This window comes from Podarcis cretensis (assembly GCF_951804945.1).
Source record: "Podarcis cretensis genome assembly, chromosome: 10".
Taxonomy (NCBI): domain Eukaryota; kingdom Metazoa; phylum Chordata; class Lepidosauria; order Squamata; family Lacertidae; genus Podarcis; species Podarcis cretensis.
This window is the reverse complement of record NC_137179.1, coordinates 36,523,499-36,544,486: the sequence shown is the minus strand read 5'-3', so window position 1 is coordinate 36,544,486 and position 20,988 is coordinate 36,523,499. Positions and strand designations below refer to the sequence as shown.

General features: G+C 41.1%; 1 protein-coding gene across 2 annotated transcripts in view; it reads right to left on the bottom strand.

Annotated features, from left to right (window-relative positions):
• The window catches only part of CDK17 (cyclin dependent kinase 17), a 70,703-nt gene that overhangs the window by 25,291 nt on the left and 24,424 nt on the right, over window positions 1-20,988 (bottom strand). For both annotated transcript variants that reach the window (XM_079991931.1, XM_079991932.1), the window contains exons 2-4: window positions 19,350-19,498; window positions 12,963-13,127; window positions 8,169-8,302 (exon numbers count right to left, since the gene is read on the bottom strand). In XM_079991931.1, the coding sequence (XP_079848057.1) occupies window positions 8,169-8,302; window positions 12,963-13,127; window positions 19,350-19,467 (417 nt within the window). In that variant the 5' untranslated portion in view covers window positions 19,468-19,498. The remainder of the gene's footprint in view (window positions 1-8,168; window positions 8,303-12,962; window positions 13,128-19,349; window positions 19,499-20,988) is intronic.

Below are 20,988 nucleotides of genomic sequence, written 5' to 3'. Positions count from 1 at the left end.
ATTATCTGCCCTTTTAGGTACAGTAAGTATTTCAATTATATTCCTATACAGTGGTACCTCGGGTTAAGTACTTAATTCGTTCTGGAGGTCCGTTATTAACCTGAAACTGTTCTTAACCTGAAGCACCACTTTTGCTAATGGGGCCTCCTGCTGCTGCCGCACCGCCAGAGCACAATTTCTGCTCTCATCCTGAAGCAAAGTTCTTAACCTGAGTACTATTCCTGGGTTAGTGGAGTCCATAACCTGAAGCATATGTAACCCGAGGTACCACTGTATTCAGATTTATAAACGTAACACCGTTGTGGACAGCAGGCAGCAGTTAACCTCTAGACAGCTTCCAACAGCTAGGAAGGTTTATCAGTAATAAGGTACACTTGCACACCAGTTTTTGGCAACTTCTTCCAAACTGCAACAGTTTTCAAAATGGATCAGCACTTGATAACAGTTTCAAACTCTTGAAGCTTAAATTGGGTTTGGGCCTGAACTGCTACTGAATGAGAGGGACTGTCTGGAAAGATATAAGGCATAACTCTAACCTGGCCTGAAGCTGACAAGTGATGTTTATAGACATAATCCAATGTTTTTATAATAGTTCATATTCTTGGCTGTCAGACAGAATTATTGAGAGCCAGGGAATAATAAACTGTTGAGGAAGCAGCAAAGTAAGTTATAAAGAAAGAAGAGATGTGAAAGAATAGAAGCAGAAAGTAAAAGAGAGTTGAGGACTGAAGGCAAAGAAGAGGATACACTTTCCAGAAAAGTGCAATGTAAGCTTTAATAATATAGGTGCACCTCACTGGACAGAAAGCACAAAAAGATAAATTATTAAACAACTGGCAAAGAGGCTAGAAGCCTAAAATAATTGCTTCAGGTTCCCAAATCTTCCTTATTACAGTAGCTAAGAAGCACATAATAAATCATGAGGACAGGCACTTAATTATTTGACTCTAACTATAGTATTGTCCTTGCTACTGCAAAGCTATCACAGAGAGAGAGAGAGAATAAATGGAAAGCGATGCCCACATGCCAGGGTCATCAGGATCCCGTAACATTACCAATGAGAAGAGGGGGGAAAGATTGAGCTTCAAAGTTTGTAGATGTCAGCTTGATTGCCCAGAGAATCCATTATAGGTCAAATGAAAGTGATTTGCTCTCTTGTGTAAGTATCAGACTGAATCAGCCATCTCACCAGTTTCAACTAGCATCAGGAAGACATCATGTCAGCAACAGCCACAAGCTGCTTGCTAATAAGTTACACTGCTGCTGCTCAGCAAAGAGGATTTAATATGCCTTGTTTGTTCCACGATGCTGTTTGCTTTGCCGTTTAATTTCCTGATAAGCTGATCCTAAAGGCCCCACAGCCTTACAAATAAGAGCATACATAGTATGTAAATATTTAATTGCGTATTCCAACATGGCAAGAAACTATGAGTCCATGCCATACACATGGGTCCACTTTTCTTACTGTTTTTGTATTATGTACTATTATAGAGCATGAGCTCTCCTTTCTCTCAGTATTTTTCCAAGCTAACTTATCACATTGCATTTTTGTAACATGACAGAACTGGAACACTTGCAGTGAACTGGATGCACAAATTAAAGTACTGTACCATAAGAACAGTAACTTCTACCGTCTTTGAAATATAAGGATTGTAACTTCCACAACTTAGCCTTTTCTCAGGATACTTGCAGACACACAAAATCTTGTACTGTTGAAAATAATGTTGGGTTGCTTTCACTTACTTTGGCAACTGTATGAGGAGAAGAAACCTTCAGATCCCAAACAACTGTGGGTTTTAAGGACCACAAACATTATTTGTTTTGTTGCAAAGGTAACGTGTAAGGTAAATAAAATAGCAAAAGATCAGGATGCCCAAATAAAGGCATATAGGCCATGACACTAATCTATGTGTAGGCACCAGACAATTTTCAAACATGAATCATGGTGCACCATTTTGTTGTTTTACTGTATCATGCCATGTCAGGAACACACTCAGCTAATGGCAATGAGTAATACTTCCCTCATGAAGGAAGTCAATTTTTCTGCAGCACAAAATGACTTATGAGTGGCTGACATCACAATGTTTATTGCACTTGCTTGTTTAATGTTCTGCTGAATTTTAAAAAATGAAGGGCTCTACTAAAATTTAAAAGAGAAGATTAAATACTACAAAGAGTAATAATGATCATGCCAATTAAATAGCATGGGGCTCCTCAAACTTCTCTGGTCTTGCAGATGCCAAAAGAAAACAGGGGTTTATGCATCTTTAATAGTTGTGTAGAAGAGGTGTTTTCAGCGACTGTGACTTGCCATGCACAGCGAAACTGCCTCTTCTGTGCAACTATTAAATGTACAAGAGCCTCTGGCCTTTTTCGCAACTGAGCACCTTATGTAAAAAGGCTGCATTGAACTTCCCATAAGTGTGCACCTCTACTATTTTTTATAGTGGATGACAACTGATCTTCCCAAAATTGCTTTCATTTACAATTGGGTTCAACTAAGGGGTCCTAAGAACCTTTCCAGCTTAACTTCACAGTAAAAAATTGATACAATTGTTTTCTGTGTTACTGAAGCCCTGGAACACACCACCCATTATTTCTTTGGCATGCAAGACATGTGCAAGTCCACTGCTGCATGATAAAGATCAGTGGTTTGGGACACTTATGCAACATAAGTATGAGAAGAGTATATCCCATGCTCCAGCCAGCCAAGGAAGAAGGCATGAGAGGGGAGAAGCTGACACTTAGCTCTGTTCCCTTCCTCTTTACAGTGGATGCCACAGTGGGTTGGGCTGCTGCACTGCTAAATAGGTAAGGCAAAAAAGGTAAAGGAACCCCAGATGGTTAACTCCAGTCAAGGGTGACTATGAGGTGAGGCGTTCATCTCGCTTCAGGTCGAGGGAGTCGGCGTTTGTCCACAGACAGCTTTCTGGGTCATGTGGCCAGCATGACTATACTGCTTCTGACAGAACGGGACACCATGACAGAAACCAGAGCGCACGGGAACACCGTTTACCTTCCCACTGCAGCGGTACCTATTTATCTACTTGCACTGGTGTGCTTTTGAATTGCTAGGTTGGCAGAAGCTAGGACAGAGCAACAGGAGCTCACCCTGTCGTGGGGCTTCGAACTATCGACCTTCTGATCAGCAAGCCCAGGAGGCTCAGTGGTTTAAACCACAGCACCACCCGCTCCCTAGGCACTGCTAAATAGCTACTGCTGGGCAGTAAAGTGCCTCAGGTTCTATGTGCTCAAGGATCCTTTCCCTCCTTTCAACTTCACTCCATTTCCAAGCGTCTTATGTTCACTACCTCATCCCCAGGCTCACCACACAATCTGAAAACTGCTGATCAAAGGAACACATTGCCTATCAAGTTAATCATGTCATTCACAGACATGGGAGCCACTTTAAACCACACAGCCTTCTCCAGCAAATCTATTTTGCATAAATTAAATTTTCTAACACATCTGAAGCAGAACACATCTCAGAAAGGTCAGTAAGCATTAAGAGCTCAACTTCGGAACACTCCAAACACACTCATGGAGAAATCATTACCTCATAAATGGACAGAAAGCTAAATATAATAAGATCTTCAAACTGTAAGAGAACTTAAAACTGTGAATGAAAACCTAACAGTTTAATACAGACATTTTTTAAACTAAGTTGTAATTAGTTTTTAAAAAAATAAAAAATGTGCTTAGTGGATATGTGAAAAAGATTACACATTTGAAAAATTATGTTCTACATAAGAGAAAAGAAGATCATAGTCTGACTGAAGACCCTTCTTAGACAGTATGTTGCTCATGGAATGAAGGGGAGTATGGAGATTAGAACAAAAGTTACTGGTTATTATGATTATTATTAATTAAATAAATAAATTTGTATACCGCTCTTCAACCATAGATCTCAGGGTGGTTCACAACATAAAATTACAATATAAAAACTAACAAAATACAAAATAAAAACAAACCAATAATCCTCCCTCCCACAACACTTTTAAAAGGGCAGTGGATGTCAATCAAGCAAAGGCCTAGTTGAAGAAGAGTGTTTTTGCCTGGTGCCTAAAGGTGTATAATGAAGGTGCCACTACAGAAAAGGCCCATTATTGTGTTGCCCCCTTCGGACCTCTCATGGAGGAGGCACACAAAGAAGGACCTTATAGACCTAAGGTTCTGGTAGGTTCACATGGAGAGAGGGAGTACTACAGACCTGAGCCGTTTAAGGCTTTATAGGTCAAAACCAGCACCTTGAATTGGGTCCAGAAACTGATTGGTCAGACCAGAATCAGTGTAATATGCTCAAACTGTCTTGTCCCAGTGAGCAATCTAGTTAGCATATAGTATATATATTACCGTCTGTGTAGGACAGACAAAACAGGTTTCTCCAGCCTTCAGTCCTTCAGATGTTCTTGACTACAACCATGGCTGGGGGCTGATGGGAGTTGTAGTCCAAAAATCTGGAGAGCACCAGGTTGCAGAAAGCTGCTGTAATAACCACAGCAGAATCTTTTAACTGCTATACATGCTACTGGCATCACAATTTAAAGACATTCCAGTTCAATAAGAGGAGCCACCACTCAAGTGGTCTCATCTATTATACAATAAAATAATTCTGAAAAGTAGATATTGTCCAAACTTATCCTTGCAATCTCTAACTTGTTATCAACAGCCTCATTTTTCAGAGTACCCAGACATCTTTCCATCACTGACATCATTGACTGTGCTTGCCAACAGACGTGTAATTAAATCATGTCATTCTAATTTCAATGGCATTAGAAACACGTATTTTGAATTTGGTAGCGGAGGGAAGAAATGGAAGAACCGACAGTCTGTGAGGAAAATGTTTCCAGAGTTTATCTGATGAACTTAATTATGAGTATTATGTGCATCATTTTCAAACTGCTAAATGTAAAAGGCTTTCAGTCTGGATACTTAATTTGGAGGGAAATAACTAAAGTGAATGTCAAGGCTGCTTTTTGCATTCTTAGTACATAAACTCAAACAGGTGAAATGGGCAAGTTGCCGCACAAATCAATAGGAAAAATGTGTCCTGAATTGAATCCAAAAAGCAAAATTATATTTGTCAAAGTTCTTTTGGACTTTCTTTTGGGCAACAACTTTGTAAGGTTCTACAATGAAGAAGTTGACTTTAAAGTAAGTTTTGCCCTAGTATATTTGTCAGAGCTGCCCGAGGTCCCAGCTCACAAAGGACCAACGCCAGTCCGTTGTTATATATAAAAGTCTGTATTGAAGTGCAGTTTCGATTTCAAAGCCGCGGCGCGCAGCTCTACGTCTTAAACTCTAGACCGCTGAAGCTCCCTCTGAATCTCCTCCCCCCAGACACCAGTTTAAGACTCTAGCCTTGCTCCACCTCTTCCTTTGCTCTTTCCTCCTCTGGGTCCGCCTGTCCGCTGGGGTCTTGCCCTTTCTAGACTCTTCTGACGCTGAGTCCCCTGAGTCTTCCCCCTGCCTCCGGCGGGCTTTAGGACCTGGTTCCCCATCCGGGTTTTCTGCTGTGCCGCGCTCCTGTACATTTGAACTTGGCGCGCGCGCCCAACCGGCAACCTTCCTCCTGACCGTTACACTGCTCCTGTCACTGCTTCCCCCTTCAGAGAGGCTAGCTGGACCTGACTTCCCCTCCGTTCCCTCACTCTGCGATGGAGGCGTGGCCAGCCCTGATTCATCTTCTCTCCCTGCTGGAGGAGAAGCTGGCCCTGATACATGGGACTCTTCCCCCCCCACTACGCTCTGGTGGGGGAGCTGGTCCTGATCTCCCGCTGCTGCTTTGGGAGTCCCCGCTGGCCCCTTGCTTCTGGTGTGTCCCCCCTGGGACCCCCCTTGCCTTGGCCATCGGCGCCCCCCTCTGGGAATCTTCTGATTCGCTGGAGAAGCTCATGGAATCTCTCGGGCCACTTTCATACTCCCCTACGCTGCCCTCAGATTCTTCCCCTTCGCTCTCCATTTCCTCTCTCCCCTGTGCCTCTGCTCCTGAGCCCCTGACAATATTAAAAATATCAACTAGTTACATCTCAGTTTTGCTGCAATTTTTCTTCAGGTAGGATGGCTGGCATGCATACAAAGCCTTATAAATGAAGGAAATTAAGTATTCTTTCCTCCCTTTGTTTACCATCATACAAGATTCCGTTTGTTAAACAGGAAGACTGAAAAGCTGAGTCTAGAACTCTCCCATTGTGTTTAGCTTCTGAAGTGTTATGCAGATTAGTAAGCGGCAAGGGAAGGGAATCTGTGGCCATCACTATATGCTCAACAGTTAACTCATGTCCTGCTAATTACATGTTGTAGTCCAACAACATCCTGAAGGCCGCAAGTTCCCCATCTTTGCTCAAGAGTCTGCATGCCAGGAAATGAAAGTTGACGTGGGCAAAACAAACTCCTGAAGAAAGTTCCAAAATCTGGCCACACTAGGGTGTAGTGCTTTTCCCCAGCAACATTTGGTGCTCTTCACAGCACAAAATCTGAGAATATTTATTTAAAATGCCCTGGTACCAAAATCAGACACCCCTGTCTCCGAGCAGCAAGAGACTCCAGGGCTCACAGTGTTATCAGTCCAACTGGGCAGTTCTCAAAGCCATAGATTTGGAGTCAGTCCACAGGAAAGCCAAGCTTTTCTGTCTAGTTTCCAGCCCAGGCAAAAACTCACACACAAACTAGCCCCTGACCTATACTTCTCCATCCTAGGATGATGTGGCATTCACCCAGACGATGAGGAAAAAGACCTATGGTCTGACCAGGTTTACTCTCGTAGCTTCTAACCTCACAGATATAGATTTGGAATGGACCCACATATATCATCAATACCACCCCCTCAGGCCTAGATTATGTTTACATCTTTCATATGTTTTTATTTCATGATGCTTCTGGGCAATTTTGAGCATCTGGAATTTTCAACACCATGTCTCTTTGGGTCAAACTAAACGTGCTTGGGATTCTCCTCCCCCCCCCCCCAACGCTCTCTCCACCAGCAGCAGATGTCTCATTTAGGATTGGAATTACAACATTAGCCTCCCACTTGCTCCCAGTTTAATTACACTCATCAAGTCACTGGAGGCAAATACGTTTACCAATAGAAAAGTGGCCTTTTGTTGTGCAACAGGGAAGCTGTGGGTGCTTCCAGACAGAGACCTTCAATATTGAACCAACATCAATATTTCCTTCCAGAGAGAAATTCCCTTCCATTCTTGGAGACAGGTGTAGCTGAGGAAATCTCTTCCTGCTCAGAGCAGAAGCATTTAGAGTCATGTTGCGACCTCCTTTCCCTGCCAACTTCAGTTCCTCCAAGAGGGGCACCAGAAGGTGCTTAAACTTCCTACACTTTGTCCAGGAACCCCAAGTAAATTCTGAGGGTTATGATTGCTTGAGGTGCCCTTTGTCAAGTCCAGGGAACTCAGAGGGACATTGGGATGGCCAGAATGGCTGGACAATTCCAGGATTTATGGTGTCAATGACCATGCTTCCGTCGACTCATTTCACGCTTCTTGCAGTACAGCAAGAATAGAAGGAATCTGAATTCAAAGATCAGGAAAACCTACCCTTTCAGGAGGACTCTTCCTGTATTCTTATGATGGGGGCATGCTACCCTTTTCCCACTGAATTAGGGGGCAAAGGAATAGGAGCTCTATGGGCACTGATAAGCCCTGGAAAAACTACATGAATTCAAACAAACTAAAAGGAGGGAAAACTTAAGGAGAACAGGAGAAAACTGAAAGTGAAGCTATTAAAAAAAATAGACAGTCTTAAAAATTAAGCTGACATGCAAAACAATCATTCTCCTTAAAAGGGGAGACTCAGGAACTAAACGTGGCCATTCAAGTTGGTTGACCATTCTTCTCTGGAAGGGTAAATTAAAGTACACTGGCCCAGCCTTCAGACAAGGAGAGTTAATCACTGTACACTTTGACATATTCGCATACCAACTCTCTAAAGGGTTAGATGATTTATTTACAAGAAGTTCTCACAACACTATCAAAGATAATTTGGAAAAAGCATGAAAAAAGTTAATTGCTACTTCAGTAACTACCAGCTAATTATAGTGAACATCAATGAATTTACTCTAAAACTAACTGACAAGAAAGGAAGTAGTTAAAACCAGGCAAACAAATCCCAAGTCTCTTGTTAACATAATATAGTTTCCCATGGGGGAGTATTACCTCCATGGAAATCCTTCTGTGTATCCGGTTTCTGAGGCAAACACCTGTAGGGGATTGGACTTCATCAGACGACGTTCCGGAAGCTTGATCACTTTCACCATCTGATCCCATTTTCAGATTTTCATGTACAATATCTAAATCAAAGAAAACCAGCCATTACTTCACATTACTGTCTCTCAGTTAAGCAAGCACTCTGCCTTTATTGCCAACCAAAGGCATTGGAAGAAACTAAAGTAGTACTCATTTTATCAATAAGATTGTGCCCATGACATGATTGTTTTTTCTAAACATAAAACGACACCATTTTGGTCCAACAAGTCTTATTGACTTGAGTTTCTATTTTTTTAATTGAAACTTCTTCAATTTGTTTGTCTTTGAATACCAAGGCTACCAATATGCAGTTGAGATAGCAGGAAAAATGAGTTTAGAATGTGTATGGTCAAAATCTTCTGTAAAGTCATACAGCTTCATATTAAGGATACATTTAAGACGATGCTTTATTTAAAAGCTGCTAAGAAAGAACATTTCAAGCGAGAGTAATACTCAATTATCAAACTACTTCAAGTAATGGCACTGTGTTCTTGAAATGGGTAACAGTGCAAATCAGCTCCTTGCATATGCAATAGTAAATGTCAAATTGTGAATGTAACATTTACATGTATTTTTTAGTGTTCTTAAAAGATAGTAGGAAATGAGAAAAACATACAAGAACCACAACTAGTGATGACTAAATTACATTGAGATTTGTATTATTTACCTCTAATGACAACTTTATGAAGGAAAAATAGGAAAATGTCTAGTTGTTGTTGTTTTTAAAGACGTTGGGTTAAGAGAGCTTAACAATGCTTTTGCCAATATATTCCAGTGAAGGAAATGTGAACAGACTATTTTTTGTAGGGACACCAAATCTATGATTTTCAAAGTAAACAAGGAGTACTTTCTTGATGAAACATAAGACTGCAAGATAAAAGGCATATCTAGGCCATTCTGAAGAATTCAGCGGTGTGAATTCTCTTGTCATGCTGCATAGTATTTAACAGATTCCTTTTCAAAAATGGGGGAGTGCATACTTCTCTGGATGAAAAATATCATAATAAGGCACAAGTCTACAACCAAACAAACTGTCCTAGAAGAAATAATCCAGCAACACAATGGGCTGGTTCATTTGTAAAATGAAACCATGGTTTACTGCAACACAGAGAAGCCTCAGTGAGTTTAAAAAGGGGATGGGGCTTTGTGTGATGCTCTCCCCCTTCTCCTCTCATACAGTCAAGACTTATGCCAAGAAAAATTACAGTTTCAAAGAAACTCAGCTTAGAGTTATGTGCAAGCCTGGAATACTGGTTAAAACAAAGGTTAATGGCTAACAAGACAACTTCAATCCATGGTGTGGTGTAGTGGTTATGAGCGGCAGACTCGTAACCTGGGGAACTGGGTTCGCGTCTCCGCTCCTCCACATGCGGCTGCTGGGTGACCTTGGGCCAGTCACACTTCTCTGAAGTCTCTCAGCCCCACTCACCTCACAGAGTGTTTGTTGTGGGAGAGGAGGGGAAAGGAGATTGTTGGCCGCTTTGAGACTCCTTCGGGTAGTGATAAAGCAGGGTATCAAATCCAAACTCCAAACCGTAAGTTACAAAGTGTTTAAAGTCTAATAGTTTTCTCAAAACTTTAAATAATACTCACTGCTGCTGTCACAGCAAAGCAGCTGCAGGGCAACCTCACCCACAATGCCTCATTCTGGAAGGAACCTATGTTCCCTAGGAAACTTTGTTAAAGCGAGGCATTGCTGGTTGGAGGCCCTGAAGAGACTCAGTACACGAACACTATAGGCTCTGCCTCAGGCAGCAGAACATCTTGTGCTGGCTCTGTTGAGTACAAAAACTGAACTGAGTTCACAGCCATGCAAAACTGAATCTCAAAATCAAGGTGGGAAGAGTCATTTTGTTGCTGCTATTCTTTAACATATTTGGATTCAGAAAAAAATATTGCCTACCGCAATTACTGATCTACTGCAGATCACCCAGAACCTGGCTGATCTTTCGCCCACTCGAGGTTTAACTATTGTTTGCTTTAAAACAGGAATCCTCTAAGTCAAGATTCTTTGAAATTGAAAGTAAAACTAGTCAGGCATTCTCCCAGCTGCACAGATGGAGAGTGGGGTGGAGTACACAAATCCAATGCCTTGCTCGGGTTTACTGAAGATTATCTAACCCACTATGGAAATGCATACATATATTTGATTATGACAGAAGCTAATTTCCTTTAGTATGGGGTTACAGGATGCTTTATGTTCTAGGCAAATCATGTGCAATCAATGTGTGGGAGAGGAGAAAGACTACACCTGTTCCACCTGTGCATCTAAACTGTTGTGTACGTACATAAGTCCAATCAACATAGGCCTAGTTATGCAAAAGCAACATTAGACTATGTGCAAGTGCATCCATTATGTATCATATCCATGCATGTTGACTCAGGTTTAGGTGACAAGGGTGATGCAATCACCTGCTGATACTATAGGCTTTGTGCCATTTTAAACATTTACTTTGTTATTTGATTCCCCGCCCCCCAATAAATGCTACTTTAGCACTATGCTCCCATAACAGAAATGGATAACTAATTAAATAAATCCTGATGCTACAAAGCCTAGATTCTAGCACTATACACGAATAAATGCAATAGATTATTTTAAAAATAATTATCCAATAATGATCTAATAAAGGAGGTTCTAAAATTTCCCATTATGTATTCCAGTACTGTCAACTAAAGAAAAGGAATTAAATCAAATCAAATCCAGGTACAGGGTTTATAAATAGGCCTTTGATACAGCAAAACATGTTTGTATGTGTATTGTCACATACATGCTTTAAATAAATTATATTGAAAATGACTGATGAGGAAGGTGAAGGCTTTATTGAAAAATGCCATCTGCATATTAAGTAGTTAGTTGCAGAATGGTTGATATCAGACAACAAAATATTCTATCACTCCACTGTTATGAATACGAAAGATTCTTCTGTGAGTAATGGCATCCATTTTGGCAATTACAGTGCTTAAGCTTCCAATTCAGTAGAAGCTAGGTATAATGACTGTTGCAGTTTGCTAAGCTGGAGTAGCTTTTGTTTGCAGAAATTTATTTTTATAGCCCTAAATATTCTTGTATCTACTTGAAAATAAAACAAAAAATGCACTTTATATTAATTAAAAAGTCATGCATGGTAGATGTTATTCCCATTATGCAAAAGAATGAATTTAATACAATTGACTTGGTGAAGTAGTGGCAGATGCAGGAAATGACTATACCAACTGAAGTCCCCTTCTGCTTATCAGACAATGCTGCACTCTGTTCATAGGAATGATTTCTATATCTTGAGCCTATTGACATAAAATTACACCTCTGGGAAACCTAATTCACATCTGCAGACACAAAGAACTGGCAAGCCTGCCAGTTAATTTCCGTACAAAGAGGGGAAGGGAACCTGCACTCATGAATATTTAAGCAATATTCCAAGGATTCAGTAACATAAAAGCATGTAATAGATTCAGACAACAAAATAATTGCAGGAGGAGAGATCACCATAAGACTTAGGAAGGAGACTGTAAAGAATGGATCGGTTATGAATCTTGTGCAAATGTTTTTCACAGCTGTCATCTCTAGCCAATGAGCTGAAGTCTGGCACTATCATCTTCCTACCACCACCAACTTAGAACAGTCAGTCCCAAATGTTTCATCATGGGGACTCATTATTTACACTCCACCTTTATTTTGATTGCTTCAACCACCAAACGTTACTGCTATCTTAAGCTTCATTTAAGAAGGAAGCAGACAAGATGGCGGCAATAACTGCAGTTTCCATTTAGAATGAGTAAGTATACAGAAGGATGTATACCTTTGAGATTTCTCGAAGCCTTCTTTTGTGAAGCACCATAACACTGTGTACATGCTTTGTGGCACACTCTGGTCTGGATTAACTGGGCCTTTCTGGAAGGGTGACAGTATCCCTTGAATCGTAGGGCTCTTGAATCACAAGCGTGAACACCCAAATAAGGCTTTACAGCGCCATCCTATTCATGTCTACTCACAAGTAAGTCACATTGAGTTTAATGGGACTCACTCGCACATAAGTATGCATAGCACTGCAATCTTAGCAGCCTTTAAATACACGATTCTATGAACTGCTGGGCTTCTGTCAACTGCTGCCAATAAAGTGGTACATGTGCTGCTCCACCGGCCATGTGGGCAGAAGGCCGCCAATGGTATCCCCAACACAGTCCAGTGGATAGCAATGAAATGGAGTGAAGGTGACATCAGCCTGGGATTTGCAGGATGCTGAGTTGCTCTCACAGCTGCTAGGCATCAGGACTGATTTGTTCCCAATTGCTGTGCCAGCCTCAGGCAGGTGCAGGGATCAAGCCTGATCAGCCCAGTTCCATACCTCCTTTCTGTTGCCGCCACTCTGAGCAGCCAGGCTGTGGATGTGGTGGTACCTCCATGACTCCAGAATTTCGGCGGCAGCGGCAAACAATTTGGATTGTGGTCTACGTGAGGGATACAGTCTACCTTCCTAGGTGTTAGCCATTCACATGGAAATGTTTTATAAATTAATACTTACAGTTTGGATTTGTTTACCGCTTACAGTTGTTGTTCTTGTTTTGCATCCAACTAACTAGGATGCCATCCTACATAGATGGTGTCCACCAGTTTTATTTCTATTACTATATTAGAAATATGATTGCCTTACTGATACTCTGGAGTGTAGAATAACATAACAAATTGATAATATAAGGACACATTACCTAATCTGCTCCCGTTCCTTGGCATTGCCATGAAAGAGCCAAGGCTGCCACCGATAACACTGTGTGGTCTTCGTAGCGGAGGCTTTTTGAAGGATCCCGTGTACTGGTGAAGGAATGAGTGCATACTATGGGATGTTGGAGGTCTGCCATTCTTCACAATAGGCTCTGAAATTTGCCAACACCAACCAATTCATCCCACAAGCAGGAAATTCAGGAACATGTTGAGAGAGAGAAAAAAAAGAACAGAGTTACCACATAGTCTGCTTACTGCAGTATTTGAACGAGGTTCAAAATATTTGAAACCTGGAAGGTAGATCATCAACGGTGAAGCACATCACACAAAAGAAAATGCACAATAAAAAATGTTCGCTTTCACTCCCCCCTGTGCACAGAAGCTGAGCCAGAGAAACTCCCTAAGCATAGCTGAGAGCCAGAATATTGTATAACCTAGCAGGCATGCAGCAATCACTGAGCTGGTACAAGAGACAGGCAGTCAATTCACCCCGATATCATCAAGGTCTTGTACAGACTGACACCTCTGGCTCATCGCTAAAGGAGAGAAAGCAGCTGCTGCAGAGGGTTGAAGAGAGCAACAATAAGTAGGTGAACAAAAAAAAAAATCAGATGTCCTTCCTTTCAGGGGTAGTGCAAAGCCATCACAGTATAGAGTCCACAGTGAAAAAGAAATCTGTATTTTTTGCTGAATCTGCATAAATTTAAACAGGCTGCACCAGCTTTTCCTGATGAATAATGTTAAAATTATGTGCTCAGGCAATTCACATTTTTAATGCAGGGTACTTGCAGCCCGGTGTATCATCCCTCAGACAATGTGGCTGGGAAGCTGAGGGAATCACATTCTTTGAAAGTCCTGCCTAATGGACTCATCTGAAAAGGTTCCATCCTTAAGACAGCTCATATACATGCAGAAAGGGTAATATTCCGTTTTGTGAATTTAGAATACACCAACATAAGCAGAGCATAATAAATATATCATCAAGTACCTTTAAAAAAAACCCATAGAGAAAACATGAAGTGGTAAGAAAACTAAGTGGCCTCAGATGTTACTGAATTACATAAATTTATTCAATTAATACATCAAAGAACCGACACTGTCTGTTAAAAAGCCTTAAGATATTCATGAAGTACCTTTGATTAAATCTAAACAAATCTGCAAGAAACAGATTGTTCCAAAGTAATCCCACACTGTCAAGTTCTCTTCTTTTATTAGACCAAAACAGTGAGAAGTCCAGTCCTATGTGTGGAAAGTTTACGAGCTTTTGTGAATTTTGGATCCATAATGTAATTAAAATAAGTAGCCAAATTTCCTCAATGAGGAAAAAAAGAAGTTTTTAAACTGCAAAGTGTTTATGTGCTAAAATGCAAGCATAGCTTTGTATCACTTCGTTGATTACATTTTTACTCTCATGCAGGAACACATGAGAGTAAAGTGTGATCTGTTTACTTTCAGCAATATATACACATAGTTGTATTGAAATCACGTGTTCTTTTCTACAAGGAGAAAACTGTAACAAATAATTCCTATGAACCGACCTACTCTCTATTTTGAGTTAAACAGAGGGCAGCTCAATTCATTACAATTCTCTATACAGGAACAATTCTTGTTTAACCTTGTGCCCAGGACCCTCACATCCTAGGAATGTGATAATGGCAACTAGGAATGTGAAATGTTTTTTACAGACCTATTCATTTCTCTTTCCTGAGAAACAATCCAAGTAACTTTAAGCTATGTGACTGGATGAAACAGGTTGCGTGACTGGATGAAACATATTACCCTCTTGAATAGCACTACCCAAGCAACAAACCAATGCTGCTAGCATTCTTTATTGCCCTTGAAGGTATCATATACTCATTAGCACCTCTCTGCCTCCAGAAAGCAGGGAGTCCTGCAAGCTGGGAAGAAGAGTTCACCAAGGCAAAGGCATTGCCACTGTTGTAGAGGTTCTTAAGCAAAACACTGTCCAAAGCCAGGCCGCAGAAACCTTCCAAGCTTAAAGGCACAACCTTCAAGCTGACAGAAAATGTCTGAGAGGACTGACTGAGTGGCGAGAGAGCCCAAAGGAGGGGGAGCAAGCTGGAAGAACAAAAGGAGCAGGGTCAAAGGGCAGGGGAGGGAGAGGGACCAAGGGAAAGAGAAAGGAGAAAGGCAACTTAGCATGGGAAGGGGGTATGCGGGGCAGCAGGAACTGAGGGCAGCCAACCTCTCTGGCCTTTGTTCTCCGCTTATTACGATTCCTCCTAAGTCTCCAGCGCTATCACGTACTTATGCACAGCGCAGACACTGGAGCAGTTCTGCTTGCCTAGCTATATTTTCAGAAGCTGTGAGTAACGCACAGGGAATCGAAAGATAACACCGTTACTTCGTGTTGTCTCTTCTACATAACAGCCCTGTAAGACAGGGTGCACACCTACGCTCAACCACTTCCAGACCGTAGTGAAAAGCTTCCGACGGCTAGATGGACGTTAACAGGGGTTTTTATAAAAAGGAACATCCTGTTGCTCGACCACAATCCATTTGTGCTCATTAAATAATCATGTCCATGGTTTCCCTTTGCTTCTCTGAAGCAAAGCTGAGTGGCTCATTCAGTAGAATTTTGTCTTTCTCGAGACAGATGCCAACACCAGAGCACAAGACTCTTAATTGCAGGATTGTGGGTTCGTGCCCCATGTTGGGCAAAAGATTCCTGCACTGCACACTAAAAGATCAATATCTTACAAGTGCGCAATGAGCATTTTGTAGCTCTTGTAACAGTGCCAGTTTTGCAGACTAAATAGGCATATATGGGCTAAGGCAATCCCACAAGCATACTGGTATATATTTAACTCCCTTGTTGATATTTGGTGAGCTGCTTCTTATGATGAAATCATTTTACTACTTTCCCACAGATCCCACAAAAGCATCTCTAGATTATTAAGATTTACATATTCTGGAACCTAGCCATCAAGGGAATGGTCATAAGCTTTATTTCTGTGTGTCAAGAGCCTTTCCTTTGCAACTGTTCACCACAGCAGGATATTCTGGTCCTCTAAACGAGGGTGATGTCTACCCACAATTTGCATCTGTTCAGAAAACAGCTAGGATACTCTAAGAGAAATCAATTCCAGATGACTTGCAGGAGCCTTAAATTAAACAGTGGCAGATCTCAGAAGGGGAAACAGACAGGTATTAACACAGCTCTAAGTTTCTTTGTAGATGATGGAAACAGTATAAACAATGACTTCCAGAAAAACAGAAGTGCACTCTCTAAATACAGAACGAAGCAGTTGCTTAGGAACAGAATCAGGAAGCATTTCATATAGCAAGATGCTTGGCAGCCAAGGGACAAAGAAACTCTCTGGTGTGATGTTCAACTGTAGTCATATGGATTTATATCTAGCTGTGTACAATATGCGTGTTGGACTTTGTATCAACAACAAGCTTTATGTTGCATGCTTTACCATGAAGAAGCCAACAGTGCAAGATCTATAAGCAAAGGCTTCAATCCAAACTGGAAATAGCAAAACTGTCCTTACTGGTGCCTTAGCACCAGTGCCCTGGGGAGGTCACTTTGGTGCTGTTAGCAGCGGTTTGACTGCACCCCTGGAGGCGCACTTCATTGTCCCTTGAGTCAGACAGATGCCAACAGTAAGTTATATCCCTAAAATTTATGGAATGTATCCTCCGCTCCCTTCACCAGCTTTTCCCAGATGGTCAGTGCAGCTTGAAGCTTCCAAAATGTGTAAATATAAACAGTATACTTGAAAAAGGCTTAAAAGGCCACATAGTCAATAGGACCGGTGATGTAGAATCTCATTTGCCAGGGTTAAATCTACTCCACTTCCTATCTAACTAAAAAAGCAACACCAAGAGTACACTGTCCTTTGCCCCTCTTGTTCATGATTTCCTTGCAGTACTTTGCGATGCTCCTCCCCCTTCCTACACACTCTTCCGCCCCACACATAATGTTCTCTTCCCTTCTGCTACTATTTGTTCCTTCTTCCCACAAAGCTTTGCTTTCTCTATACATACAGTTACTTAAAAATGAAAGTTAGCAGCAGGGTTCTGTTCTCGAAGGCCTGAGGTGGCAGTTCTAGCCATGACTTCATGAATGCCTTTTACACAGCAGCAGTAAACATAAGAGTTCACTTTCCTTAGAGGCGGATACACAGCAAGACAAGCACACATGTGGGCCAGGATTTGGCTGCGTAATGGCAAGTCAATATTATTCATTCTGAATTGTTGCAAGAGGAAACGCAGCGTGTGAGCAAGGAAGGATATTCTGCTCTGAACACACACACACGTATACTTAATGCTTAGGATATTATGTATATCAGAATAATACAGTCTGAGAAGTTAAGCCATGCCTTAAGAAACAGTCCTTTGGATAGTGAACTGTACAATTTGACTCATTCTCAGATCTGAAGAAGGCACGCCCCACCTTTATGCAACTTCTCCTTTTCCATATAACGCATCACAAATAGCTTTCCCACATGCATAGGAACTGTGACCACTACTCAAATAAATAATTTGCATGAAATTAAGGGAACCATAAACACCGCTGAAGTTTTGTTGACATTGTTTGCCGCAGCTTCTACTCCTATAGAGGTAAACTATTTCTTATACAGTGGTATCTTGGGTTACCTCGGGTTGCAAACACTTCGGGTTACAAACTCCACTAACCTGGAAGTAGTACCTCGGGTTACAAACTTTGCCCCAGGATGTGAACAGAAATCGCGGCGGCGGCAACAGCAGGAGGCCCCATTAGCGAAAGCACACCACAGGTTAAGAACAGTTTCGGTTAAGAACGGATCTCTGGAATGAGTTAAGTTCATAACCCGAGATACCACTGTACTGAACAACAGCAGAAGAGGCTCCAGCAAACCTCTAGCTGAATAGTAGCTGTTCTCTTATTTGCAAATAAATTCCTGCATCCAAATCTAGAGGAGGGAAAGGGCCATGTAGAATTTTGAATGGTCACAAAATAGGGTTTCAGCACCTCCTCCCCATGAGTAACTAAACCAAGATAATTACAGTGGTACCTCTAGTTACAAACTTAATTCGTTCTGGAGGTCCATTCTTAACCTGAGGTACCACTTTAGCTAATGGAGCCTCCCACTGCCACCACCGTGCGATTTCTGTTCTCATCCTGAGATAAAGTTCTTAACTCAAGGTACTACTTCCGGGTTAGCAGAGTCTCTAACCCAAAGTTTTTGTAACCCGAGGTGTTTGTAACCCAAGGTACCACTGTATATATTGCTCAATCTATTAGATTATCTACATCATTGCTTCTTCTAAGCTATTGATCAACAGTTACTTGCCAGGATCCCAGGCAGATGTCACTCTAAGCCAGTTAACCAGCTGCACCACTGAGAGACAGTCTTCTGCCATATGATGCAATTTAAAGAAATATAAATCAATCAAGGAAGCATGTATGGATTCCGGGGGGTGGGGGGGTGGGGTGTGAAGAATTTGGATTACCTTGGCAAAGAAATTTGAAATACTGAAATCTTTCTAGCAGTAAGACACTAGAATCCCTTCCAATACTGTTGGACTACCAATTCCTGCTGCCCCAATTCACATGATCATCAATGAGATGTTGTGCAACCAATCTCATCTGTTATACTGCAAAACACCACTATTGGATGAGCCATGCATACTGTTCAGTGCTTTTCAGAAGCCATGAGTTTGGGAACTCAGCTTATGCTTTCTAAACAACGCATCAGCTGATATTTTACACAGCTGCAAAAATAAATAAATTGAAAGCAATGTTATAAACACAATACTGAATATCATAATTTACAAGGCAGTAAATTGGAACAGTACAGAAGTGGCAATTCTGCTAGTTAAGTATGAAATGGTACCATATTTTTGCAGCTTAATATGTTAATAATACAAGGCTAGACACAAAGGCATTTTTGAAGCATTCCCATCAAATCTGTAGTAACTCGAGCTTAACATATATTACAGTGGACGCTTGGGTTGCGAACGTGATCCAGGAGGGGTGCATTTTCGCAACCCGCAACATTCACAACCCGCAGCAGCACGTCTGCACACACGCAGGTTACGATTCGGTGCTTCTGCGTATGCACAAAGTGCGATTTGGTGCTTCTGTGCATGTGCGACCCTCCAAACCTGGAAGTAACCCATTCCGGTACTTCCGGGTTTTGGTGGGTCCATAACCCGAAAAAACGCAACCTGAAACGTCTGTAACCTGAGGTATGACTGTACTTGCAATTACTTCCCAAAAGTAAAGATACACACTTGTTATTCTAAACTAAAACATCAAAACAATTTAAATTCATCACTCTTGCTGCAAGTAACTTTTATCATTAAAAGAATACCATTTTCATAAATACTTGATAAAATTTAAGCAAAGCGGTTATTTTTACCGTTATCTTTACTGCTGTTTTCTTCAATAGTCATTTGTTCGGCCAGTTCAGAAAGTGACTCATCAATCGTCTGGCTCCCACGCAACGTTAGTGAAAGTCTCCTCTTGAACTTTTTCATTCTATCTGTAATACGTCTGGCTCACGGAAGCCTATTAAAATAAGAAAGTTGTTATTTTAAACACTTGTTTCAACCGTAAGAAAAATGTGTTTAGTGCTGATTGCTTATACAGTATCAATCTAAACTTTGTAAGGTCATTTTAACAAAAGAGCTAAGTTTTGAAATTGTGAATTTAATACAGCTTAATGTTTATCTCAGTTCTATTCTGGCTTATCTCGGCTTGTGGTGGGTAAGTTGTAACAAAATAAAATACCCCATTAAAAGACACTACACATTTATTATAACACACCCAGAGTCTCCACTTTTTAAAACCAACCAAAGTTTTACAGGCTTAGACTGACAAATCTTTAGAAAATGGTAGTTCCACAACTGTGTTGTGACCAACTACAATATTCTTCATCTATGTGTTCCTGCTGTCCAACTTCATATGTAGATGGTATAATTTCAAAAAGGTACACCTTCTGGGTTATGATGAAATTTAAGGGAGGTCTAACCAATAGAAGCACTTCCTGGGAGAACTGACTGTGTGGAAGCTGGGTTTGGAGGAGAATTTTTATACACAATTCTGTTGGGACTGGATTAATTGCAAGTGAATTAAAGCTCCTTCACATTAGAAGGAACCTTAAGTGGTGAACTTTCAGCTCTCCAAATGTTGTTGAACTACAATTCCCATCATCCCTGACCACTGACCATGCTTGCAATGGATGATGGGAACTGTAGTTCAGCAAGATCTGGAGAGACAAAGGTTCACCGCTGCTGTATTAGATAAACTTCATGCAACAGCCTTCTGCAGCAAAACCAGAATACACCTTTCACAATTTTCCAGTGAGATCCCTCTCTCCTACACAAGCAGGCTGGGTGGGAGATCTCTCAAGGTGGTAGGAAAGCAAATAAAGCAATTAGAATAACATGGAAAGGAAAAAAAAGGGGGGGGGAGATAATACGACATCCTATTGAGAGCAGGCTGGGCCAGCTTCTCCAAACTATTTGCTCACTTTTTGACTGATCTGTTCAAAACCGGACCATGTTTCAAACAGAAGTGGTAAAAATATGAAGGCAAAGTAGATAAGGAACTACAATAAAAGTTATTTTTAAATTTTTTATTTTATAAAATAGTAAAACAGGAAGATTTTTCTGTTTAGTTAATGTTCTTGTGCTTAAGATGAGCCATCAATTATGGAAAATCTTTGGGACTAAAGTACAATGACGTGGAAACATCTTCCACATCAGAACCAACGGAATGTATGACTTATTCCTTACTTCCTATCAATGCGCAGGACAGCATTCTAAAACAAAGGGTAAATTAAGTCCCGAGGGATGTTCTGTGTGAGTCTCATAGTGTTGGCAAACAGACTTCAGAAAAGTATCCGATTCATGTGTTGAGGCCAGTAAGTATTTTAAGGATTAGTTTATGAATCCTGCCATCCTCAGACCCAAGTGTTGCATTAGAGGAGAGGAATGGTTGCTACTCCCTTCTGTTAGCTTCCCATGTTGCTGCAGTAACATTTGAAACCCAGAGAT